Source organism: Callithrix jacchus, chromosome 7, assembly GCF_049354715.1.
Source record: "Callithrix jacchus isolate 240 chromosome 7, calJac240_pri, whole genome shotgun sequence".
In the NCBI taxonomy this organism is placed as follows: domain Eukaryota; kingdom Metazoa; phylum Chordata; class Mammalia; order Primates; family Cebidae; genus Callithrix; species Callithrix jacchus.
In genome coordinates, this window is record NC_133508.1 from 70,753,503 (window position 1) to 70,780,860 (window position 27,358).

Genomic DNA, 27,358 nt, shown 5'->3' on the forward strand with positions numbered 1-27,358 from the left:
CAGCATACACATAAAGCATCTTTGTGCAAAGCAGGACAAAGCAGCCTCTCTGGTGGGCACAGGCCCGAGAGACAAGCTGTTTTCAACCCCCACAGGCTTCTTTTGCTGGGTGCCCCTGTGCAGAGCACAGCTTTTGTGAGCAAACCCAGAGGCCCTGATCTCAGCATACTTTGAGAAGAGAAATAGGAGCCATGTAGTAACTGGCTTAATTTTGGAATCAAACAGGTATCCAGAGTGCATTGAAGGAAGTGTTTACCCTAGCTGGGTTCAGGGCAAAACTGCAGCATGGGGATACCAAGATGTATAGAAGAGAAATTTGATAGGTAGCTGGAATTATTTGGCATCTATCTCATGGAGGCACCTGTTCTGGATGTGAAGCCTGGTCCTCCTTCTCTGGGGTAGCGGGGTGGATACATAAATTATCCAGGTACAGTGCAGACTGTTGACTCTAGAATCTGTTTCCTGGGACTTACTTTATTGAGGAGGTCACATTCTTCCCAGGAAAGCCAGCCACCTCCCAAGATTCTCCTACTTTATGCCCAGAATTCTGTGTGTTGTTCTGATATAACCAGTCAGACTATAAGGTTCCAAGAAGGTCAACTGATGGCCATGGCCCTTGCCTAGGGTCAGCAGTCACTAGGAGAGTGACCATACTCCTGTTAGCCAAAAGAACAATTCCCTCCGGGCTATGAGGATGGATGGGTAAGTGAGAGATGCCCGTATCAGGAGGGTCCAAATTCATCACCCTGAGAAAATAAGAGCAACGTTGTCTAGAATATTCTGTGTCCTGGAGCATTGCAGGAAGGCCAAGGAATCAGAGCTATGGATAGCAAATTGGACTCTGGGTCCTGGACAGGGCTCTAGGAGCCAGAGGGCTTTAGGATGAAGGGCTGTGGGAGACAGTTAATTGAGCTCTTCCCAGAGGGGAGAACTTCCTCCTACCTTTTCTCCCAGAGGGACCCATGGATACTCCCCTGTTGGACGTGGCTGCTGGATTGGAAGCATTTCTGTCCCACGTACCCTGCCCACCATTGATGCATGTCTGTGTGTACAAAAGTGTGGGCCAAAGTGTGCCAAAAGGATTTGTGAAGATTTGAGTGTATTTGTTAGAGAAAATGTAGGAGTGGTGCATCTAAGCATGTCTGTGTACACTTTTGTGCATGTGTCTGTCATGTGTGTAGTTGTGTATGTGTCACTAAGTCAAAAGAACAACAGATAGGAATGTGTATATATCTGTGTGCCCAGACCTTGGAAGAGGGAGCTTCATAGATGTTTAAGCTCCCTGTAAATGTGAGTGGGAATCTGCAGGTGCACAGGTCTCTGGGGAAAGGGTTATTAGTGGGTACTTTTATTTCAGCTCACTGGCTAGGGGCTGAATTCGGCAACCAGAGAAACTCCTGGAAGAGACTCTAGGGATTGTTTGCTAAAAATGTTGTTTCCTCCTAAATTGGCCCAGGCTAGAGCAGCTCTTTCCTCTTCTGGGATGGTGCCAGGAAGGCAGGCTTAGCCCCCAAGCTCAGCCCCCAAGCCACTGGACTAGGAGGCCAAAAGCTGGTGGGATCAGGTTTATTATCAACAGGTAACCCTGAGACACAGGTCCTTTCTGGCTGCACCTAGAGAGATCCTAGTGACTGCTGTGGGCCAGCGCAATGCACAGCTACCCAGTGGGTGGCCAAGTTTCAACTCCCACAAGCTTCTTTTGCTGGGTACAAAAGAAGTGAGGATCTGTGACGGTCCCAACAGTACCTCTGCATTGGGAGAATAAATGCTCAGTCCCTTTGGAGAGAGACCTGGGTCTGCCACCAATCTTGTCCCTGCTCCACACTCCAGCCATAAGCAGTGATTCACAATGTCTCTTTGATGCTTTCAGGCTTTGCCCACAGTTATCCATGCCTGCCATGCCTTCCTCCCCAGTACCCCTAGATGTAAGACCTTGCTGAAACCCTACTTCCTTCTGGAAGGAACCTTCTCAGACAGAAGCAGTCTCAGCCACCCTGTTTTCCCATTTCTTCCCTCTGCCACCTCGTGGTGTTCATCTCCCTTGTCCTGGAGCTATTTCTGGGCATGTCTCTCTCTTTTTCCTTGTTATGAGCTCCTGCTGGGCACAGTCTGACTCTGACTCACAACTGTGTCCCCAGTACTCAGGTCAAGGCCTGGCACTGACAAGTGAGCTGAATCACCTGTGATTAATAAAACAAAAGTAGAATCCAGGATGAGAGACCACAAAGTGCGTGGCTCAGACCACATGTTCTGTAGAAATATGTGTCGCTCTCACTAAACCACGTGCTCACTGAAGGCAGAAACTGCATCCAAGACATCCTTCTTTCCTGGCACTGGTGGATGGTTGGAGAGAAGGAAGGGTGGAAGGAAGGAGGAAGGGTAAGGAAGGAGTAGAAAGAAAAAGCTAATTGGAAGAAAAGAATGATGGAGGGAAGGATGAAGGGGTAGATGGATGCAAGGAAGGTAAGAAGATAAAGATGGGATAGACGGATGGATGGACTGATGGATGGTTGGATAAGTAGATGGGTAGAAGGAAGAAAGACAAAGATGATGGACAGATGAGTGGATGAATGAACAGATGGATGGATGGAGAGATGGATTGATGGATGCATGAGATTGGGGGATCGGAATAGGCAGGAGCCATGGAAGATTTCAGGGAGAGATTGGGATTGTATTTGGCTGAAAGAGAGTCCCCCAGAGTGGCCCAAGCCTCAGGTGTGTATTACAGAGGATTCATCATTTAATCCACAAAATGGTGCTTCCAGCATTCAGTGCTTAGCCTTCTAGAGGCATTAACTCAGTTTCTCTCTTCCTATAGAATGGAGCCCTGGCACCAAGAAGCCAACAAAGGGTCGAGAGAGCCTATTTCTCAGCCAGTGGCCCCAGAGCCAGAAGGACACCTGTGGTGAGGAGGGTTGCTGTGACCCAGTGGGCACTGCATCACTTCCCCTACCACCCAAGAAACCTGCATGTCCAGTCAAGAAGAACATACTCTATGAGTTATTTGGGGCCACCAAGAACCCCAGCGGGCAGCTGAAACTTCGAAACAAAGTGGAAGTGGATGGACTGGAGCTGAAAGGTGAGCTGACCTACCCAGGGACGGGCTGCAGGGAAGGGGCTTGCATTGACCCTCACAGGCTTCAGGTGGCTCTGTTTGTCTCATCTATAGAAAATTCACTGCCTTTCTATAGTTGTCAATTTTAAAAACTACAAAATGGGAAAAATGACTTTCTCCCTATATCCCTTCTTGGGAATACAGTGCCAGAGAAATGTAGTTGGCTTTCAAGGGTTATATCAGCATTATTATTATTTATTTTTATTTTTGTAGGAAGAGAGGAAGGCAGGAAGGGAGGAAAGGAGGAAGGGAGGGACGGGGGAAGGAAGGGAGGGAGTGGGGGAGAGAAGGGAAGGAAGGAAATCAGGCAATGAGAGAGACATTGACGACCAGGATCTAGAGGTCTACAGTTGATTTCTTTCTTTCTTTTTCTTTTTTTTTTTTTTGAGAGAAGGAAAGAATAAAAAAGGAGTGAAGGAGAGGAAGAAAGAGGAAGAAAAAGAGGGAGAGAGAACGGAAATGTTGCTTTATTCTAAAAAAAATGGGTATTAATAATGGCCAATCAATATTTCATTTAAACCTATGAGTAGGTGTGATGTGGTATTGACAAGAATGTATATTTTGTGTATTTAAAGTGGAGAGCTCTATAAATATTTATTAAGTTTACTTGTTCCGGATCTGAGTTCGAGTCCTTGATATCCTTATTAATTTTCTATCTCATTGAGTCTAAGTCTCTACGTATCTGGGCATTAGGATCATTAGCTCTTATTGTTGCATTGATCCTTTTACCATTATATCTTTGTTGCTTTAAAATCCATTTTATCAGATACGAGAATTGCATCTCCTGCTTTTTATTTATTTATTTATTTATTTTTGCTCTCCATTTGGTTGGTAAATCTTTCTTCTTCCCTTTTTTGAGTCTTTGTGTATCCTTGCATGTGAAATGGGTCTGTATGTAGCATACCGTTGGGTTTTGGCTGTATCTTTTGATTGGGGGATTTAGTTGATTTAAATTTAGGGTTACTGCCATTTGATGTTAACTGGCTGTTTTATCCATTCATTGATGTAAATTCTTCATTATGTTGATGCTCTTTACTTTTTGGCATTTTTTAGAAAGGCTAATACTGGTTGTTTCTTTCTATGTGTAATGCTTCTTTCAGAAGCTCTTGTAAAGCAAGCGTGGTGGTAATAATATCTCTGAGTACTTGCTTGTTCATAAAAGATTTTATTTTTCCTTCAGTTATGAAGCTTAGTTTGGCTGGATATGAAATTCTGGGCTGAAAGTTCTGTTCTTTAAGGATGTTGAATATTGGCCCCCACTCTCTTCTGGCTTGTAGGGTTTCTGCTGAGAGATCTGCTGTAAGTCTGATAGGCTTCCCTTTGTGGGTAACCTGACCTTTCTCTCTGGCTGCCCTTAGTATTTTCTCCTTCGTTTCAACCCTGGTGAATCTAACGATTATGTGCCTTGGGGTTGCTCTTCTTGAGGAATATCTTTGTGGTGTTCTCTGTATTACCTGGGATTGAATTTTGTCCTGGTTTGCTAGTTTAGGAAAATTTTCCTGAATAATATCCTGAAGAGTATTTTCCAGCTTGGATTCATTCTCTCCATCACATTCAGGTACACCTATCAAACGTAAATTTGGTCTTTTCACATAGTCCCACATTTCTTGGAGACTTTGCTCATTCCTTTTTATCCTTTTCTCTCTAATCTTGTCTTCTCATTTTATTACATTAAGTTGGACTTCGACCTCTGATATCCTTTCTTCTGCTTGAACAATTCGAGTGTTTAAACCTGTGCATACTTCTTGGAGTTCCCGTATTGTATTCTTCAGTTCCATTAATTCACTCATATTCCTCTCTAAGCTGTCTATTCTCATTAGGATTTCGTCAAAACTTTTTTCAAACTTCTTAGTTTCTTTACATTGGGCTACAACATGTTCTTTTAACTCACAGAAGTTTCTTATTATCCATCTTCTGAAGCCTGATTCTGTTAATGGGATGCGCTCGTTCTCCATCAAGCCTTGCTCCCTTGTTGATGAGGAACTGTAATCCTCTTTAGAGGGAGAGGCATTCTGATTTTCAGTATTCTCAGCCTTTTTACGCTGGTTTCTTCCCATTGTTGTAAATTTATCCACCTGTTGTCTTTGTAATTACCAACTTTCAAATTAGGTCTCTGAGTGGACGTCCAAGTTGTTAATTCCCAGGGCCGAAATATGAGCAACCCACTGCGCCGGCCAAAACAGTGGTGTTAAGACTGATGGTGCTTTTCTGCCTGGGAATCTCCAATCTGGTTTCCTTCTTGAATCCATAATAGGCGACTCTGCCTTCTCGGAGCTCCAAACCTCAATCAGAAGGAGAACCAGTCCCGTTTACTCTGCACCAAGAGCTGCCGTGCCAAGGTGCCGGCAAAACTGTTGCGCCGGCCACAAGAGTCGCGCTGATGACCCATGCACCTCCTCCAAACCTTGGTCAGAAGGGGAACCAGTCCCGTTTACTCTGCACCAAGAGCTGCTGCGCTGAGGTGCCAGCAAAACTGCTGCGCCGGCCACAAGAGTCGTGCTGGCAACCCATGCAGCTCCTCCACTGGGAATCTTCTGCTCCATGAGCCATCAAAATTTGTCTGAAAGTGTGGTGTCCTCTCGTTCTCTGTGCTTTCACTGGGAGCTACAATCCCGAGATGTTAGCGATCAGCCATCTTGGTTCGTTCCCCCCGTATCAGCATTATTAATAGTCACTTCTGAATATAGCCCTGATCCAGCATGTATTATATCCTCTGAAATTGTCCAAGCCAAAACAAAAAATCCTTGTTTTAGATTATTTCTACATTGAGATTATGTTCCTGCTTTCTCTTGCTTGCCCTCCTACAACTGTTCTAGTCAAACCTCTTTTTCCAAAAGGAAGCCAATAAGGGGGAAACAGAGGACCCATTTCTGATTTTTTAAGCCCCCACGACATCTTGTAGAAAGGAAGAATCCAGGATTCTTATCTTGAAACAACTCAATCTAACTTCATTCGTTTAGACCAATTTTGAGTCACTGCATGCTGAATTTAATGTTTTAAAATATTTAATGTTTTAAAATATATTTTTTAATTCCCATATATAGATACAACAACCTGTGCAAGTTTCTTAGCATTGCCAAATATATATCCTTAGGGAGGGGCTGCTTTAATAATTTGATAAGGATGAATTCCAATGGCATAGCAATGGTTCATATAAAGTTGGATTTCTCTAAAGCAGTTGAAATAATTTCATTTTGTAAGTAGGTGAAATGCAGCCCTAGCAATCTGGTTTATTGTATTCCCTTGCTAAACTGCCTTCTTTATTAGTGAATGATGGAAAGAAAAGTTCCAAGCCAGACTTGCTGGGAATTTCATCCCTTCCAAATTGGCAAGGCATGAATTAATGATGTTTATCTATAGTTGGAAATGTACTAGAACTTTGAAGAACCCTCTTGGAGCTTAAGGGACCTGACCTGTGAGACTGAATCCCCAGGGAAGTTGCAATGTTGAAGGTGTCCTGGCCTCTCCCTGCCTCCATCCCTGACCCACTTTACCTCTCCTGTGACTTGCAGTTAACGCACCTGTGACGGTTGCTGACAAGAACATCCTGAAGCACACAGGGAATGTTTTCACTCCACACTTTGCTACAGCCTTGACCTCAGCAACCCTGAACCAGCCATTCTGGCTCAACCTGAACTATCCACCTCCACCAGTGTTCCCGAATCCCTCCACCTTCCTGCAGTATCAGGTCAGTGAGCGGGCCTGGCTCTCCTGTGGATATCCATGCTTTTTTTTTGGCCACAGAGGAGGTGTGGCTGGCAGGGGCCTATTTCACAAGGAGCCTCTAGACTCTTCTGAATGCCTTCCCTACATGGAAGAGGCTTCACAGGGGCTATGGTAGGACATTGTCAACTTGTCAGCTTGTCGGTTATTTTTTCACTGTAGTCGCATCAGACCTACCCCTCGGTTTAGGTGCGTGCATGCACACATCTACACACACATATGTATATAGAGTCCTAACTTTCTATTGTCTGAATTCCAGTCTACGCTGTGCCCTTCACTGACAGCCTTGTTTGGCTGGTTGTGGCTGGTTAAGTGCTTGGGCTCCCAGGAGAAGATGATATGGCAGTCCTTGTTTCCCACTTCCTTCCTGTGACTTCCTTTAAGGTTGGATGGCATATATCCTAGATTACTTGGGACATTCCCGATTTTGGTCTTCTGTTCCAAAATAATATTAATGGCATCCCTTTCACTCTCGTGTCCTGGTTTGGATAACAAATTACAGTCGGCCCTGTGTATCCATGGGTTCCACATCCTTAGATTCAACCAGTCTGGGTGGAAAATATTTTAAGAAGGAAATAATAAAAAACAACAATACAACAACAAAACATAATGCGAGTTAAAGATAATACAATGTAATAACTGTTCACATCATATTTACATTATTAGACATTGTTAGTAATCTAGAGATAAAAGGATACAGAAGCATTCGCATAAGCTACATGCAAATACTATGCCATTTTATATCAGGGACTAGAGCATCCTCATGTGCCTTTCTATTTTATTTGAGACAGAGTCTCACTCTGTCACCCAGGCTGGAGTGCAGTGGCACAATCTTGGCTCACTGCCATCTCTGCCTCCAAGGTTCAAGCGATTCTCCTACCTCAGCCTCCTGAGTAGCTGAGATTACAGACATGTGCACTACCATACCTGGATAATTTTTATATTTTTATTAGAGATGGGGTTTCACTATGTTGGCCAGGCTGGTCTCGAACTCCTGGCCTCATATGATCCATCTGGCTCAGCCTCCCAAAGAGCTGGGACTACAGGCGTGAGCCACGGCATCTGTCCCTCAAATGCCATTTTATACCGGAGACTTGAGCACCCTCAGATTTTGGTATCCACAGGGCGGAAGAGGGAGGGTGGCCTTAGAACCAATCTTCTGAGGATACCAAGGGATGAGTGTATATGGCCACCTTACTTAAACTACACCTAAGCAGTCTTAGCTTGTACGAACCAAAGTGACTTGGCACGCATTCTTGTTCTTGGACTCGTAGCTAAAGGAGAAAACTAGTGGCCAGACACAAAAGGATAGTAAAGCACCTCTAGCAGGGCTGGAAATTCTACTCACAGAACTTATTTATGCAGGGAAAATGTAGTTTCTTTATTTTGTCGATTTAACTTAATATCCCTTAAGAGCTACCACCCACTGGGTAGAAGGAGGGAAAAATTAAATAAATGTCCACTCTGGTTTAAGCCTTAGTCTAATCCAATAATTTAAATAGTCCCTTTAGGCAGGACTCAGTTTTTTCAGGAAAGATTCTCTGTGCCTAAGATTTCTGTCTTCTGTTCCCCTCACTGGCCTCTCTCCAGAATTGCATGTCGTTGTATGGGGGAAGGGCAGGAACTCAAACTTGTGCATCCGGGACCATGGCAATTTGCTGCCCCAGCCTGGCCCAGCACAGCCTGAAGTGAGAAAATAGAGAATGAAACACCTCTGACTCGGCCTGTCCTGTTGCTATGTTTTCCCCTCTCTCCACCCCTTGGAACCCTATGTCATTCTTTCCCTTATAACACAGCGCAAGCCTTATGTCCTATGGGGAAGGGGGATTGTCTCTTCTCCCATCAATGATAGACTGGACAAAGAAAATGTGGCACTGGCCGGGCGTGGTGGTTCATGCCTATAATCCAAGCACTTTGGAGGCCAAGGCAGATGGATCACCTGAGGTTGGGAGTTCAAGACCAGCCTGACCAATATGGTGAAACCCCATCTTTAAAAAAAAGAGGAAAACGAAAATGTGGCACATATACACCATGGAATACTACACGGCCATAAAATACAATGAGTTCATGTTCTTTGTAGGGACTTGGATGAATCTGGAAACCATCATTCCAGCAAACTGACACAAGAAAACCAAACACCCCATGTTCTCACTCACAGGCGGGTGTTGAACAATGAGAGCAAGTGGACTCAGGGAGAGGAGCATCACATACTGGGGACAGTTGGGGGGGCTAGGGGAGGGACAGCAGGGGGTGGGAAGGGTGAGTAGGGATAACATGGGGAGAAATGCCGGATATAGTATGTACTTATGCAACAACCCTGCATGACCTGCACATGTACCTCAGAACCTAAAGTAAAATAAAAAAATGAAAAAACAACTCTTCAAGCTGACCCGCCAGACTTAGCTCCTGAATCTTAAAAGAACTTAGCAAAGCCTCTCTGTTTTGTTTTCAAGCTTTTTGCTTGTATGTTTGCTAAAGAGAACAAGTACCTATCCCCTCCCCAGGGAGGGAGAGCTCATGCCTCATTGTGGAGGTGAGAGGTTGTGATGAAAGTGACCTAACAAGGAAGCCAAAATGAACTAGTTTCATTTTAGTAGTCTATTGTCCTTACACAGGTCTTGGAATGTCCTGTTCGGTGAGTCACTAACTCCTTTACCAACATGCTTCTACCCTTGCATTTTTGTTTGGTTATTCACTATTCATTTATTCACCTACTTGCGATTTACTCACTTCTATGTATTTATTTACTCATTCATTTAAGTAATTTTGAAAATCTTTGCTCCCTACACCTGCTAGAAGCTGAGCATTGTGCTAGAGGGATTCAAAGATGACTAAAGTCAGGTGTGGTGGCGTGTGCCTGTAGTCCCAGCTACTCCAGAGGCTGAGATAGGAGAATTGCTTGAGCTCAGGAGTTCAAGTCTGGCCTGGACAATATAGTGAGACCCTGTCTCTGAAAAAAATGAGGAATAAGATAGAAGCTAGGAGTCTAATGAAAGTTCAGGAATAAACCAGAGACCAGCTCTATATGCATCTCCACCTCTAAAGGGGAAACAACTGCGTAATTTATTTAGTATAAGCCAATTCACTCTAAAATGCCCTCACAAAATTCACCATGTAAAACTAATTTGCAGTGGCTTGCTTTATTAAGTGGGGATAGCATCTCTTTGCTGTGTTAATTTCTTCTGACTCTTTGGAGTGGGTAAGATTTGAACATATCATTTTCTGAGCATGAAGGTCCTCTGTCTTTAGCATTATACGGCTGACTATGAGGTTCCTGGGCTTCTGAGCAGAAGCAGCAGAAGGACCCTGGCTGGTAAGGCCTGCTGGGTTCTATGAGACAGTTTAAGCACTGAACGGGCCCAGGTGAAATTGGTTGTGGAAGGCATTGGTCCTTCCAGATGGTAAGGAAGGACAGCATAATTTACCTTCTCCCAGATTCTGTGATCTCACAATGCCATCCAGCTTCAAGAGAGCTGATCAAGGGGCCTGAGATAATAGAAGGCAGGTTTTGAAACCAGTAGACTTGGCTTTAAAGGTTCTGCTGCTTCCAAGTTAGGGCTTAGGATGGTTGGCTGCTCAGAACCATGGTTTCCTGGTTTTTGAAATGGGTTCATAATAATTACAGCAGCAGCAGCAGCTACTGATATGGTTGTAAGGATTAATTGAGTCTATGGAAGGGTAAAGACTCTGTAAAATTTAAGCTATAACACAGATGTTGATTTTTATTATGATTCAGCCTCAATCTTCCAAGGAAATCGGGTCAGAGAGCTCCACAGACCTTGAGGGACAGAGAGGAGAAATAGGGAATAGCCTGGTCTCTTTCCTGCTTAGCATTAGGAATGAAGATTAGGTCCCAAATCCGGTTTACTAAGAGCTCTGTGGTGGAAGGACTCAGAGACATGAAAGACAAAGTCCCCAACACAGAGGAGCTTCAGAGGCCCCTGGGCTACTTGGCATAAAGAAACTCTACTCCCAGTTAACGGGGGGGGGGGGGGGTGCGTGGGAAGAGGCCATGGCTTAAGCAAAGAACAGCGAATGTTAATTTACCCTTGCTTGTGATTTTACACACTTGCAATTCTAACAACTAGAAATGTTCTTGAAGTCATGAAGTGTTTTCTAACTGATCACTGTGGCACCATCTCCTGATAATCCACCCTGGGACTGATTGGGGTGGGCAGCTGTTTGCCATCCACAGAGCCTAGGGCAGACTGGCACAAGCAGGTGTGAGATGGTGGAGACTGGGGAAGTTGGCTGTGGAAGGCAAGGGGCACCTTCCTCCCTAGTGCTCCTAGGAGGACCAGGGCCACCAGCTTAAGCCCTGGATGGGCTCCTGTGAGGGGTGGCTAGGTGGCCCATGCTGGGCATTCTGGAGACTGCTCAATGCTATACCCTGGGAATCCTGAGGGAGAAGATGATGAAAAAGAGGCAGATGGAAGATGAAAGAGTCCCATAGGGGATCTCATCTGCTGCACCATAGGGTTTGCATTCTGGAGGTCCAGACATGTGGGCTGGAGACTGAGCTGATTAGCTACTGCCTTCTGGCACAGAAGCCCTTGCCTGACCATACTGAGCCTCTATTTCTCCCCAGGGCCTGTGCCCACAGCAGGCAGCAAGGATGCCCTATCAGCAGGCTTTGCACCCCCAGCTGGGATGTTACTCCAGACAGGTAAGTAGACGATTTCTCCTCCATCCTGGCTCCATGAAGGCCTTTGGGTCACAGGGTGCACCTGCTTCCTCCTCTTTGTCCAGCTAGTGACCAGCCAATATACTTCCAGCCTCCAGAGTACAGACTCACATACCAGCATGCATGTGGAAAACACAAACCAATGTCTGTATGTGATAACAGTGGGCACTTAATGGAGCCCTTCCTGTGTGCTTGGCCCGCCCTTAAGGACTGTCTGCACTAACTAATTTAGCCTTCGAAATTACCCTGTGAGGTAGGTTATAGATGAGGAAACCCAAGCACAGAGAGATTAAGTAACTTGCCCAAAGTCATAAAGTGAACATGCAAGTTAGGTGTTGCTGTGGCAATATACAGCCTCCACAACTCAGGGACTTTCAACAATAAATGTTAACTTCTTGCTCGGGTCTATGGGCTGGCTGAGCTGGGCTGTGGATCAGGTTTAGGTGGGTTCTCCATGCCTCTTCTGGGCCTGTGCTGAAGATTCAGTACCTGTTGCTCTTTCCATGGTGGATGGCAGGAGCCCAAGAGGGCAAGCAGAAACACGTGATGCCTCTGAAATCCTCAGCTCAGACACATCCATGGGAATTTCCACCCACCTTCCACTGGCCAACGCAAATGACATGGCTTTGCTCAGCATCAGTGGGCCTGAGGAGTCATGGTCTTCCCATGTAGGGTTGCCAGTTAAAATCCAAGACACCCAGTTACATTTGAATTTCAGATAAACAAGGAAAAAATGTTTAGTGTAAGTATGCCCCAAATATTGCATGACATATACTTATGCTAAAAATATGTATTATTTATCTGAAATTTGAATTTAACCGAGTGTCCTGTATTTTTTATTTGCTAAATCTGGCAACGCTACTTTCACGGGTAGGTCAGGATAAATATCTGTGGGACAATAATTGAGGTTGGACCTCTGGCAGGCTGGCACTCCAATGACCATGCTTTACCATGTCTTGTACATAGATGCGCAAAAATACCACACAAAAATAAAGCAGCAGAAATAGAAATGCAAACACTCTCACACACATGCAGATAGAAACACAGGTATAGTTGTACACATGCCACCAACCTGTAGGAGTCTGTGTCCAGGCACAGGCACACAAATAGATACAGAAGTACACTGAGGGATATTGAGTCTCGGACAGGGATGGGGTGTGAGGAAAGGCACTTAGAATGGAGAAGTAGAGGGTACCAACACCCAGCCCGCCATAGCCCCAGACTGGCCTTGCTCCTCCACACAAAGATGGACACCCCCACACTTCAACTCGTAAAGCCTCTTCCTCTCCTCTCTCTCCAGGGAGCCCCACCCTCCCTGCAAACTGCACCTCTGTCCTGAAATGTGTCAATTGTGACACATTTGGGAGGGTAGGGAAGGGCCTGTAGGTGTAGGCAGCTTTGTTACCTGGGGCAGCACTAGTTTCTCTGTAGCAGGAGCCCTTGCATCCTGAGATGAAGCTGAGATGAGAGATGATCTGGGGTCAGGGAACCTCAGCCCCATCGTCTCCACCTCTTGAACAGGGATATCATCCACCTGACTCCAGAGAGAATCTTTTTAGACAGTTGCGTGTTATGTGTGTGCATGCGTTCATGTGTATGTATTTGAAGAAAGTAATATAAAAACATGGTAAAACAAATTTTAAAACTTGGAGGCAATCACTGTTTAATGGTTTTTTTAAACATATTTTCTGGTGATATCTATTTATATAAACATTTTTATATAAATGCGGCATTCTGGGCACACTGTTCCATTGCTTTTGTCAGGGAGGAGTGTATTTGGAGATGGCTCCAGAGCAACCTATAAAGCTCTGCTTTATAGTTTTATCAGATACATGGAATCAGGGGCACATTTTCAATAATACTGTGTGAGCTCTAGGACCTGCCTCCTCCACTTCGATCCCCTCCCAGGGCCAGGCACTTCCTCCCTCATGAGGACAGAAGTACTTTCTGCCATGCTGACCCACATCTGTCCTGGGAGGTGCTCTTGACGTGTTCTGACCTTTAGCCCATCAACTTGGGGTTTGGTGCCCATGCCCAGCATCACCAGGTGCCACATCTCTACTGGAGAACACTGGGGAGGGCTGAGAGGGAGGATTCAGGTTTCCAGAGAGGACATAGCAGAGAGAGGCTGGTGCGAAACAAGATACGGGTTCTGGGCTTACACTGCTGGGGTTCTGACCACAACTCAGATGCTGGAAACACTGAGAAAGTTGCTTCACTTCTCTGAACCTCAGATTTCCTGTCTCCAAACTGGAAATCATAATGATCCTACCTCACAGGGCTTTCTGGAGTTTTAATCATAGCATCCATGTGAAGGGCTGGGCACATTCCAAGCACTCAATGAGTGCTAGCCTTTGTGGATTTTTTAGATAAGGGCTTTTGGGGTGAGAGAGAGCTATCAGAGTGCCTGAACCCTGAGCACTTGGACCCTGGACTTGTATTAAAATGGAAATCCAGAAGTTTCTTCAAGTTCTGACTACTCCCCTCAGCACACAAGAGGATGGATGTCAGCTTTGTATGAGAAAAGGTTTTCTGATATGTGGAATGCAGTGCTCATGGGGTAACGAACTCTCCATCTTTTAGGTATTCAAGCAGACACCTTAGTGATCTTTTCTTTCCTCCCTCCTTCCTTCCACCTCTCTTTACTTTCCTCTCCCTCCCTTTCTTGCATTTATTCATTTAACATATGTTTGTTAAGCAGTGACTGTGAGCCAAGCACTATCTTAGTGCTGGGGAGCTAGCAGTCAACGAGATGGATGAGGTCTCTGCCATGTCGGAGCAAGATGGTGGGAGCCGTAGTTCTTGGTGGGAGTTTGTTACGGATAGTATGGGAAACGCTACTGAATTCTTGTATTTCCCTAGAGTTTGTGTTCAACCCCATTGCCCTTTTTTTGCCCTTCCTCCTAGACTCACACTGTCCACTATGGCAGCCACCAGTGATGTGTGGCTATTTAAATTTAAATTAGCTAAAATTAAGTATAATCCAAAACTCAGGTCTTCATGCACATGAGCTACATTTGAAACGCTCAACTGTCATGTGTGGCCGGCGGCTTCCACATTGCACGGCACAGAAGTAGGACATTGCTGCCATCGCAGGACTTCTGGGCAGGGCTGTCTCGGACTTGGACTCTGTTGAAAGGATCTCAGGAGAAATAGAAGCCAGAGCTGTGTAAATTGCACCAGCTTTTTGGGGATAATGAAAGCCTTAAAAATAAACAAGGGGCTTTTGAGATGGTTGTTGAAAGAGAGAAAAGCTAGGAAAACAGGGAAGAGAATGGAAATAATATTGATTTGTTATTTACTATATGCCCGTCTCTTTACTTGTATCACCTGACCCTGTCCCCACTAGCAACCTAGATAGTGTTTTCCCATTTTGCAGATGGGGAAACTGAGGCTCAGATAAATTAGGTAACTTGCTAGGCTCACTATCAAAGTTGAGCCCTAGACTTTCTCCATTTCAACATGTTGGCTTCTGCATACCCAACAGGGACTGAGGGGCAAAGAGGCTGAGGCTGGAGGCGAGTGGTTGGGGTTAGAGTTGGGCTGGGGAATGGTGACCTCACCCCTCTCTTCTCTCTGACCTGCAGGCGATGCCATACAACCCACAGCAGATGGGACAGCAGATCTTCCACTCTTCATACACCCCACTAACAAGCTACACCCCTTTTGTCCAGCCCAATTATCCTTACCATCAGAGGACACCTCCAAAGATGTCTGCCAACCCCCGAGACCCTTCCCCTATGGCAGGAGATGGACCCCAGTACCTCTTTCCCCAAGCGTATGGGTGAGTCAGCCCTCACTGGAAGCCTAAGGGTATCCAGAAAGCTGGTGGGAGCAGGGGCAAGTGCGGTGGGCTTACCGGTGCTTTCTCGGTATGTGTGTCCCATGGCTGTGGGGTGGGATGGGCCCTGTACCTGTGGCCAGTAGTTATGTGGGTCCTGGAGGAACTTGGTGCAGAGATGAACAGGGTCTGGGGCCTGATGGGCCCCTTTCGTAGGTGCATTTCAGGTCTGGTTGCAGAAATGCAACTGTACAGTCTATAACATATGGATACCCCACTCCACAGGCAGGACAGGTGGTACAATGGTGCGTTTGCCTTTACCCATGTGCTTGGTTACAACAGGACATGGCCAGCTAATCTCCTTAGAGCTCTCACGTCCTGCTGTTGGCACCCTGAACTCCTTGCCAGGCTAATCTCCTGAACATCCCATTGACTTTGTGACGGGCTCTGCTGAAGAGCCTTCAACTGCTTATCAGGGCTGCCCACACTTTTCCACCAAGTTCCCAAACTGCAGAGGCAAGGAGCTTCTATTTCCTGGGACGGTCTGAGAGCTTAACAGCAAACAGCCAGCACAAACTCAACATTCTGGCTGAAAATTCTACTCAAATTGTGCATGCTGTTGAGTGATAAATTTGTGTTTGTTTTAATATAACAATACATCCCACTCATTCCCACCCAGAAAACCTTCCACTAATATGGATGCTCCAATGGGCAGGTGGTGCCATGTCATTCCAGGGAATCCCAGTCTCCCAGACTCACCCTGGAGAATGGGTGACCTGGTTTGAAAAACTCACCTTATAGGATTAAGGCCCAACTTCCCAACCTGACAGTGATTCCCATCCTTCTACCTCCCTGTTACAGAAGCTTTACTGCAGTGCCGACCCATGTCCCCAAACTCTCATCTTTTCAATCAGTATTTTCTCCAAATAGCTTGTTAAAAGGGATAAATGCTAGAAAGTGGTTTTAGTAGTCAGATCTGTTTGGAAAAAGCTGTGGGAAACAGGGATAAACAGATTTCTTAACTGTTGGAATTCTCAGATCATTTAATTTCCTAGGGTGCATGAAGAATGTTCAAGAAGGTGGTTGATATTATTATTTAAACATGAAATCCACACCCTTAAAAAATATTTTCCTTCCTTCCTTCCCTCCTTCCCTCCTTCCTTCCTTCTCTCCTTCCTTTCTTCCCTCCCTCCCTCCCTCCTTCTCTCCTTCTCTCCCTCCCGCCTTTCTTCCTTCCTTTTCTTCCCTCCTTCCCTCTTTCCTTCTTTCTTTCCTCTCTCACTTCTTCCCTCCCTCTCTCTCTCTCTTCCTTTTTCTTGCAGAGTATGTCATGGTGTGTTCCACCTAACACACCCTGGGAAATGCTGTGTTAACATGTGTAGTTAATTTAAATTTAGCCCGTGGGGGACCCATAGATGAATAGGACATATTTCTTCCCTTCAGAGAACTGAGAGCAGATGAAATGCGGACACAACAATATTAGTGCCTTGGCAAAGTGAAAACCATCAAAGTGGCCAAAAAGACAGAGGCAGGATCCCTGTAGGAGTGGAGGGAGGTTCCAGTGAGCTGAGCCAGGAGAAGGGCATTCCAGGCAGGAGGGGCAAGACCCTCAAACGGGAAGGCGTGCGGCAAGCTGGAGGCCTGGGGAATAAAGGTGTCTGGCTGAAGCATTAGATTTGTCTCTGAAAAAGGTGGAAAATAGGATTGTAAAAGGGAGGTTGGGACTGGATTATGAAAGGCTTTGGACTGCTAGGCCTGGGGATCCAGGGAAGATTTATATGCGCATCAGAGTGAACTGATGGGCTGGCAGGAAAAGAAAGAGGAAGCAAGATAGGGTGTGGCCTGGAGGTGACTCTAGGGACCTGTGGGAGAGATTATCATCCCCTGGAGGTGAGAATAGAGACCCAGACGAGCCCCCTGCAGGCTGGCCAACTTCTACATTCTGTGCTGTGACTCTGAGCTCTGGAAAGGTAGACTTGCTGCAGGAGATACCTCTGTCTGTCTCTGGGAGGAAGGGTGGTCTCAATGTCTCCTCAGCCAGCTTTTGGGAAGCACTGATTGGGAGCTGTGAGACCAGAGGATTGAGACCTGGTCTTCACAGGTCTGCAGAGGGGCAAAGGTTGGAGGAGTGGGAAGGAAGCCTGAGAAAGGAGCAGCCTGAGAGGTGGGAGGCAGCCTGGGGAGAGCCAGAGACAGTAGAGGCAAAGAGGAGGGTGAGGAGGAGGAGCAGGGTAGATTGGTGCTCTGAGAGACTGGGGACACCAGGGACCACAAGGTCCGAAAAATAATGTAAGGGGTGCAAGCCTGAGTACCGAGAGGGGATGATCTGTTCATTCAAAAAATATTCAACCAGCATCCTGTGTGTGCCTGGCACTGTTGTAGGCACCAGGGATACTGGAGTGAATGAGACAAAGTTTTTCCTTCTTTTAAGGCACTTTCATTCTTGGAGGAGAAACGGACGATAAGGAGATAAGCAAGCATGCACTCAAGGCCAGGTCCTCGGGATATGAGTTGGGGTTGGAGGAAAAATCAAGGGCAGCCTCTTGTGCCAAGATCTAAGTGAAATGAGAGAATGAACCACACATATATGTGGGGGATGAGCCTCTGGGCAGAAAATAGAAAGTGCAAGGGCTCTGAGGTGGGAACCTGTGGTTGGAGCACAAAGTGTGAGGGAGAGAGTGCGTGGAATTGAAATCTGAGGTAGCCAGGCCAGACGAGACAGGGACTAGTAGGTGTGGCTAGAGGTTTTGTTTCAGGAGCAGTGGAAAACCATGTAGGCTTTTAAATTTATGAGGACATGTTCTAATTTTCTATATAAAACATATCACATTGGCCAATGTCTGAAAAATGGACTGTGAGGGTAAGAGCTGAGGCAGGGGAGTAGGCTAGGAGCTTTATAGTTGACTAAGAGGCATTGGTGTCATGGATGAAGGCAGTGGCCCTGGGGAAGGGGACAAGTGAAAAGATCTGTGATGTGTCATTTTCTTGGTAGGATTGGTGGGGCATGATGATGGTTGAACGTGTAATGAGGGAAAGGGAAAAGTCAAATATAGTTCCTTGGTTTTTCACTTGTGTAACTGGAGCCATAGCAGTGCCAAAATACTAAGGTCATTGGGCCAGGCACAATGGCTCATGCCTGTAATCTCAGCACTTTGGGAGGCCAAGGTATGTGGATCACTTGAGGCAGCAGTTCGAGACCAGCCTGGCTTACATGGTGAAACCCTGTCTCTACTAAAAATACAAAATTAGCCGGGCATGGTGGTGGGTGCCTGTACTCCCAGCTACTTGGGAGGTTTAGGCAAAAGAATCGCTTGAGCCTGGGAGGTGCAGTAAGCCGAGCTCACACCACTGCACTCGAGCGTGGGCAACAGAACCAGACTCCACCTCAGAAAACAAAACAAAACAACTAAGGTCATGATGCCTAGAGCAAAAATCTGTTTACCAAGAATGGTCTTGGACAAGGAAAACCGAGTCTCATTAGACAGATGGGTGGAGCTCTTGATAGATAGGTGCATGTAGGAGTCTGGAACTCAGGGGAGAGGTTGGGGCTGGTAATACATTTGGGAGTCATTCGCATGTAGATTTCAAGGCATGGGATGAGATGGCCCAGAATACACAAGTATAGAGAAGAGAAGAGGTCCAAGGGCTGAGCCTTGGGACTTCCAGCATGTAGAGGCTGCAGAGATGTGCAGGAATCAGCAAAGATTTTGTTAACAAGAAGGACTATCTAGTGAGGTGGGGGAAAAATGGGAAAGTGGTGTACAGGAAGCCAAGTGAAGAAAATGTTTCCTAAGGAAAGTGCTGGCTTTGGGGGGCTGACGCGAGATGCTGGATGGAACAAGATCAAGGTTAGGCTGCACCTGGTGGGGAGGGTGCGTGGGCCTAAGTGGAGAGTTTAGTGTGAAAGACAAGGAGGGTGAGCAGAAAAGGAGGAATCAAGAGACAAACCCATGTGAAGGGGAGAGGAAGGAACAGGAGGCTTCCATGTCCTCAGGGAAGGAGAAGTAGAGCCCTCCCCTCTGCCAAGTCAATTTGCATACATTCATCAGGGTGGGATAACCATACAATTTATCTTCCAAGCAAGAAGAAATTTAAGAGTTAAAAGGAGTACAGATAATAATTATGCCAGGCCAGACACAGTGGGTTATGCCTATAATCCCAGCACTTTGGGAGGCCGAGGCAGGTGGATCACCTGAGGTCAGGAGTTTGAGACCAGCCTGGCCAACATGGTGAAACCCCGTCTCTACTAAAAATACAAAATATTAGCTGGGTGTGGTGGTGGACACCTGTTTCTATTCTGTTCCCACTGCAGAGATTGCAGTGAGTTGAGATCGTGCCACTGCACTCCAGCCTGGGTGACAGAGTGAGACTCTGTTTCAAATAAAGAAATAAATGAAACTATAAAATAATTATACCAGAAATACCAGCATAGAGGCTGGCCCACGCAAACTAGGACATATGTTGTCATACTCAACAGGCAGCTCAAGTTCCTCCTCCTCCAGGAAGCATTCCTTGATAGTTCTCATCCATACAGATTGTTCCTCTTTCTGGCCCTCTCGTGTACATCCTGTCTTAGATCATGCCAGTGGCCACTGATCTGATCAGAAGTTTTCAGCCTGTAGGAGCTAGCTGCATGTGTGGCAATCAGATATGAGCTGCATCATGATAACTGTTGATTACTGATAATTGTTAAATACTGAAGTATGAGTTATAGCCTTCGTTTTGTAAGTCAGAGTGGAATGCAGGATATCCCTGTAATAACATCATTATGGTTTCTGAATAATCTTCCAATATGATTTCTGAAAGAGAGAAACAGAGATTGGGTTACCAATCATCTCATGGATTGTTTACGAGGCACCCACATTGTGTCAGGTCCTGGGCACTGGATATGAAATAGGTGAAGTCTCTGCTCTCTTGGAAGTTGTTTTAGTGAGAATGGAGTGAAACAACCCAGGCTAACTTGCCCGTGGCCACTCAGTGAGCAACAGACACAGTGAGCTGCTGAGGCACTACAAATGAATGCCGAGGTCTGTTTCCATTGTTTCTCCCCTCCTCCGCCCCCCTTTTCAGTTTCATCGGTTCATAGGAGGGTACCGTGAACATGAGTCTCTTCTAAAATATGCATCTGCCCAGCTGAAAAGTGATTGAGAATCCCAGGATTAGATTAAATCTAGCCATTTGCTCTCCTGTAATTTGTACTGAGTTCTGTTCCCATTCATTCAAAATATCTGAGCAGATGGATGAAGAAATTACAGCAGGATTCCAGAAGTGTGAGTAAATGATTCCATCTGGAGAGGTCAGGGAAGCCTTCACAGAGGAGACGGCTTTTGAACTCTATTTTGAAGTATGGATAGGAGTGTGCCAGGGAGAAAAGGAGAGGCACACGCTCTTAGAGGGTGAGGCTCACGTCTTAACTCTTCCTTCCCTGAGGGTCCAGCAAAGCCCTAGGCACTCAGTGGTATCTCAACCCTTACTTTTCAGTCAGGGTTGGAGGACCTGATTTAGCTTGGTGCTGGTAAGGGGTGGAGGGACTCTGGGATTGTCCAGACTCAAAAATCTAATGCTGGACCTGCCCCTAAGTTCTCTGATGTTGTAGATTTTCCTCAGGGACACATCTGGTCCACTAAGGAAGGTACAGTGGTCACAGGAATACAGGTAAGATGCTTAGATCCAGAGAGGGTCCCTGTTCTGTGGGTCTTGGGCAGAAAGAGAGGGTAGGCTCCCTTGAAACAATCTTTACAGGCTCCAGGGGCTTCCTAATCTAAGTGAGCATAAGGAGAAGCTCTTGATTGTCCTCTAATTGTATTATTTTAGTGTTTCACTTTCCCAGAGCCAAAGCTTTTTATGCCAAAGCTTTTTTCTTATGCCAAAGCCTTTACTCTCTAAGCCTGTCATGGTCTTCACTGTTTCTGACAACCATAAAGTTAATATATCATTTTTTTCTAATCTCTCCGATAACATTAGGAATCTCATGATGGTGTTCACCCTCCTTCTCTTCCAGGTTCGGCTCGACGTCTGGAGGTCCCGTGATGCACAGCCCCTATTTTTCCTCCAGTGGGAATGGCATAAACTTTTAGATTGCCTTCTCTTCTCCCTTTTCCTCCCTTAGCCCTTGGATCAGGACTAAGGGCTCTGAATTTCTGGGTTCTGAAAAGCCTAGTATGAAGTTTGGAAAGGCAAGGTTTCGACCAGGTCACAGACAGAAAACAGCAAGACCAGATTCATCTATTGGCCAACACCAACACACAAATAGCCCCCCTCGCACACGGCACAAGCTACACACACACACACACACACACACACACACACTCTCTCTCTCTCTCTCTCCCTTTCCTCATATTCATACTTGCTTGCTCAACCACTTATGCATCTGTATTTAACTAACATGAGTGATTTTTGTTTTTGTTGTTGTTGGTAAAATAGAAGTAAGACACTTAATTTTAGAGTTTGTATTTTATGATAAAACTATGAGCTGCTTGAAATGGAGTGTGCCTGTTTATTTTTGTGGTGTTCTGCGTAATCTTTACTGCTCATGTTCCCCACGGGACTCAGTGTTTACTCAGGACTTGAAAGGAGACCACAGGCTGGAGTCCTCGGACTGCTGCTATCTAAATATGGAACTCCAGGGATCATAAGCGAGAGGGCTTATCTTTTTTCTCCAGTGATCCACTGATTTCTCAACATCCCAGTGTATGCATCTCAGGAATGGACATCATAAAGAAAATGCCTTCTGTCCCATCCCAAGTGGAAATTTTCCATAAAAAGTCTCTTTTGGACAAATGACTGGAAAATGTAGCCTGGAAAACAATTTCAAAACTAACACCAAATGTCACAGTCTATATCCAATGATTGTACATCCGTACCAGGATAGAGGTCAATCTCAAAACTGCACCTAATGGCGGCATCCCTGGACCCATGTTGTTCAGCTCTTACCAATGACTCGAATAAGGACATTGAGAACAACTGGATCACATTTATGGAGGACATGAGTCTGGGAAGAAGAGACAGCCTGGATCTGTGACAGCACACATTCTTTAACTCTCCTATTGTGCACCCTTGGCAGACATTGCTAATCAGCTATGTCATTCTATTCCCCCGAGCTTGGACAAAGCCACAGAGTCATTCTCCCTGTGTTGCTCCAGACAGCTGTCACTGATCAGAGTTAGTCTGTGAAATGACTGTGGGCCATGGGCCATGTGTAAACAGGAATTAATGTAAGGATACGCTTTGGTCTAAAAAAAAATGAACTGTGCACATCCAGGATGGACCAGCATTCTCAGTTCTGACCTGCTCTATTACCAACCCTGTTATTCACCTGGAAGTGGAAACTCACCTTGGCTGAGGCCAGCGAGAGCTGATCTGGGGAACATTAGGAGTCCTAATCCAGTTAGCAATGAGAGGCTGGGGGTCTGGAAGTCACTGTGTCTCAGGATGGGCTTAAGTCCAGTGCCCACAGGATCATTTCTTTTGCTCTCATAATGTAACCCATTGGCCTTGCCAGTCTTTCTTTCTGGGTCCTTGGAAACCAATTTATCTCCTAAGTTTCCTCAGGATATATGCCTTCTTAACTCTCTTCATGGTCTGATTCTAGTATTCCCTAGGAGTCCTTCAATTCCCTACCCCAATGTTGGACCCTACTTTGGGCATTTCTTGTTTCTTCTTGATAGCCTTGGTTAACAGTCTGTCCCAAAGTTCTTTCTTAAATTATACTTCCAGTTATTGATCCAGGCTAGACTATAGTTTGCCACTCTCCCTTGATTTCAGCATGTTAGAAAGCAGGAAACAGTAAGGGAAAGAAAGATCATGGGTTTGCCTTTGGCCAGACCTGGCTTCTTAACTACTTTCCAACTATAACTTGGGGCAGAAAACTTAACTTTTCTGAACCTCGTTTCCCTTAATGGCCATGTTAAGAGTTGTGAGGGCAAAAAGATAGTGCAGACTTAATATAAACTTTGTCTATTTGACATAGACTTGTTGCTTTAAGATGGCAGAGTAAAGATGTTTCTGTTCCTGTTCTCTTGAAACTTACCCCCAAGTAACAAGGAGAACAAGTGAACCTGTACAACTCTGTCATCAATGAAACTAGGAGAAGTTGGCAATCCCTTCCCATATACAAAGGAAGAAATGGGATAGAGGAAAAGGAAATCCCTTATCAGAACAGGGAAGATCCCATGGCAATGCTTGCCAAAGGAAATATCAACAAGAAGCTAGTCATTTCTCCTGCAGAGCCCTGATGGTCCTAGGAACTGGAGGTGCCAGGTGCCAGACTCTCTGGAAGGTGGGGCTAGGAAGAGGTGAAAGCAACCTGGCCCCACAAAGCCAAAGGCCATGGCCAGTTCTGTAAGAGCAGAAGGCATTTTCTCCAGAGAAACGTACAGACCAGGCATAAGGGCTGTGGAGATGAGGGCCCAGGTGGAAAATGGGGATCAAGTAAAATGCACATACACTCCTCAATGCCAGCAGCTAGGTTTAACCAAGAAGCAGAGGATTCCTCTGGAGAAGTTGAATTATCCCAAGACATTTGGAGGTAACAGTGAAAATTACCCTATGATTAATGCCCTTTTACAAAGAGCTTCCAATGAACTTTTTAGAACAGTCTCCAACAAGAAGGAAATAGATCAACACAAAGTTAAGAAGGAACTAAGAAAAGAGAGACAGACCATAATATTCTAATGGAGATAAGGTAGTACATTTTAACAAGGATGATATGCCATATGCTTATTTTTTTTTAATAAGAAGGAGGAAATGTTTTTGGAAATTAAAATGGTGAAAGTTTATGTAATTTTTTAAATGAAAGGGCTGGATCTTTCATCAAAGAGGTCTCATGAAAGGAGAATGAAAAAAGACATAAAGGTGGATTATAAGAGATAAAAGATAAGCAGGTGAGAAGATCAGTCCAGGAGACCCGATATCTGTCTAAGGGACATTATAGGCATCAGAATGAAAATTGAGGGGATGGAAATACTGATGAAAAAAAAAAAAAAAAAAAGAAAATCCCCAGATTGAAATGCCCAAACAAGTGCTCTGCAAAGTGAAAGATGGACATCGAAGAATATACCTATGAAGTTTCAGAAGAGCAGGGATAAAGACAAGATTCTAAAATTGTTCAAAAATCCAACTCACACATACATGTCCAAGAACCAAATGGCATCAGAGTTCTCAACAGTAACACTGGCACCTAGAACACCCGAAACGAAGACAACAGAACTTCAAGCGGAAATAATTTTCGACTGAGAATTCTAAATTCAAACTCTGCCCTGTGAAGATCAAATAAGATGTTTTCGGGAGTGAAGCGAAGATGGCGCTGTGAGAACAACCCAGGATTGGAGTTCTCGTTGTGTCTGCGGAGAGGTGAGTCTGAGCTGCATTTCCAGACTGATCTTTGTTGCCCACGGAATGGAGAAATTCCCAAGTGAAGAGGAGACGCGGGACGCCAGGCAGATATTCCGCCTGGCGAAGCCGGCAGCCGGGGTGGCGGCGGCCGGCCCTACCCAGCGCTCCCCACAGGGCGCGCTTGTCTGGGTGCCCTGTTAAACCGGCAACCGGAGACGTGAGAGGGCTGGACTTGAGACTGAGCTAGACTTGGACAGTGGGCCAGCCCAGGGGATTGCAGGAACAGAGTGTTAGGGTTGGCCCAGTGGGACAAACAAAACCGCGATTTCAAACAAGCCCCGTGCAGACGGCCCGAGATGCTCTGAGGGGGAGGGGCGGCCACCATTACCGAGGCAACCCGCCCCAACTGAGATACACGCCCATTGCTGACACAGCCAGCCGTTGCCGAAGCAACCCATCCCTACTGAGATACACGCCCACTGCTGACGCAGCCTGCCGTTGCCAAGGCAACCTGCTACAACAGAGAGACTCCGCCGCAGGGCGTGGCAGAGAACAGCAGAACAGTGGAGCCAGGGTGAGCCTCACAACAGCAGGGCAGAGCCTCGGCAGGCAAACAGTGGCTAGTCTGCGTCCTAGCTGGGCAGGACCTCAACAGACATCCAAAAATAAAGCCCAAACCCCTCAACACAGAGAATTTGAGAAAAAAAAGGGTTTTTTTTAATGAGCTCTGTTGCAGCAGAATCAAACATAGCAGCCTAACAGCGCTGAATGAACAGCAGAGCTCACAGCTCAGCAATTAAGCCCCTATAAACTACAAACTGTCTCCTCAAGCAGCTCCCTGACCCCTCTATATCCAAAAGACTGACATTAGGCAGGCACCATCCTGGGACAAAGATAGCAGAAAAAGAAACTGGTAGCATCCCTCGCTGTGCCACAGCTGCTAGAGGTGCACCCCAGACAAGCAGGGTCTGGAGCGGACCTCAGCAGTCATACAGCGAAGGGGCTAGACTGGTAGAAGGAAAACCAAGCAACAGAAATACTTCATCATCAACATTCAGGGTGTCCACTCAGAGACCCAATAGAAAAGTCAGCAACTACGCAGACGACCAGCGGACAAATCCACAAAGCTGGGAAGAAACCAGCGCAAAAAGGAGGAAAACACCCGAAACCAGAACACCTCGCCTCCTAGAAAGGACCAAAACTCCTCACCAGCAAGGGAACAAAGCTGGATGGAGAATGACTGCGATGAAATGACGGAATTAGACTTCAGAAGATGGATAATGAGAAACTTTTGTGAGCTAAAAGATCGTGTATTAAATCAATGCAAAGAAACTAAGAACCTTGAAAAAAGATTTGAAAAAAGATTCAAGGAAATGATAACAAGAATGGATAACTTAGAGAGGAATATGAATGAATTAAAGGAGCTGAAAAACACAATACGAGAACTTCACGAAGCATGCACAAGTTTCAATAGCCTAATTGACCAAGCAGAAGAAAGAATATCTGAAGTCAAAGACCAACTCAATGAAATAAAACGAGAAACCAAGATTAGAGAAAAAAGCGCAAAAAGGAATGAACAAAGTCTCCAAGAAATGTGGGACTATGTGAAAAGACCTAACCTACGTTTGATAGGTGTACCAGAAGGGGACAAAGAGAATGAATCCCAGCTGGAAAATACTCTTCAGGACATCATCCAGGAAAATTTCCCCCACCTAGCAAGACAGGCCAACACTCAATTGCAGGAAATTCAGAGAACACCACAAAGATATTCCGCAAGAAGAGCAACCCAAAGGCACATAGTCGTCACATTCAATAGGGTTGAAATAAAGGAGAGAATACTAAGGGCAGCCAGAGAGAAAGGTCGGGTCACCCACAAAGGGAAGCCCATCAGACTCACAGCAGATCTCTCGGCAGAAACACTACAAGCCAGAAGAGAGTCGGGGCCAATATTCAACATTCTTAAAGAAAAGAACTTTCAACCCAGAATTTCATATCCAGCCAAACTGAGCTTCAGAAGTGAAGGAAAAATAAAATCCTTTGCGAACAAGCAAGTACTCAGAGATTTTGTCACCACCAGGCCTGCTTTACAAGAGCTCCTAAAAGAGGCACTACACATAGAAAGGATCAACCAGTACCAGCCATTCCAAAATCACACTGAATGCTAAAGAGCATCAACATAATGAAGAATCTACAAGAACTAACAGGCAAAACAGCCACTTAGCATCAAAATGGCAGTATCAAATTCACACATAACAATACTAACCCTAAATGTAAATGGACTAAATGCACCAATCAAAAGACACAGACTGGCAAATTGGATAAAAAGCCAAAACCCATCAGTGTGCTGTATCCAGGAAACCCATCTCACATGCAAGGATACACAAAGGCTCAAAATAAAGGGATGGAGGAAGATTTACCAAGCAAATGGAAAGCAAAAAAAAGCAGGAGTTGCAATTCTCATCTCCGATAAAATAGACTTTAAAGCAACAAAGATCAAAAGAGACAAAGAAGGCCATTACATAATGGTAAAAGGATCGATACAACAAGAAGAGCTAACGATCCTAAACATATATGGACCCAATGCAGGAGCAACCAGATACATAAGGCAAGTTCTTAAGGACTTACAAAAGGACTTAGACTCCCACACAATAATAGTGGGAGACTTTAACACTCCACTGTCAATACTAGACAGATCAACCAGACAAAAAATCAACAAGGATAT

The 27,358-nt window shown here is 45.5% G+C and overlaps 1 protein-coding gene across 1 annotated transcript in view; it reads left to right on the top strand.

The window, feature by feature from the left end:
• C7H1orf94 (chromosome 7 C1orf94 homolog) overlaps positions 1 to 25,531 on the top strand; it is a 46,914-nt gene extending 21,383 nt beyond the window's left edge. Inside the window, exons 3-7 of the mRNA XM_035252968.3 lie at positions 2,819 to 3,079; positions 6,628 to 6,803; positions 11,427 to 11,504; positions 15,110 to 15,306; positions 21,305 to 25,531. Of these exons, the coding sequence (XP_035108859.1) occupies positions 2,819 to 3,079; positions 6,628 to 6,803; positions 11,427 to 11,504; positions 15,110 to 15,306; positions 21,305 to 21,380 (788 nt within the window). The 3' untranslated portion in view covers positions 21,381 to 25,531. The remainder of the gene's footprint in view (positions 1 to 2,818; positions 3,080 to 6,627; positions 6,804 to 11,426; positions 11,505 to 15,109; positions 15,307 to 21,304) is intronic.
• Positions 25,532 to 27,358: the final 1,827 nt, after the last annotated feature.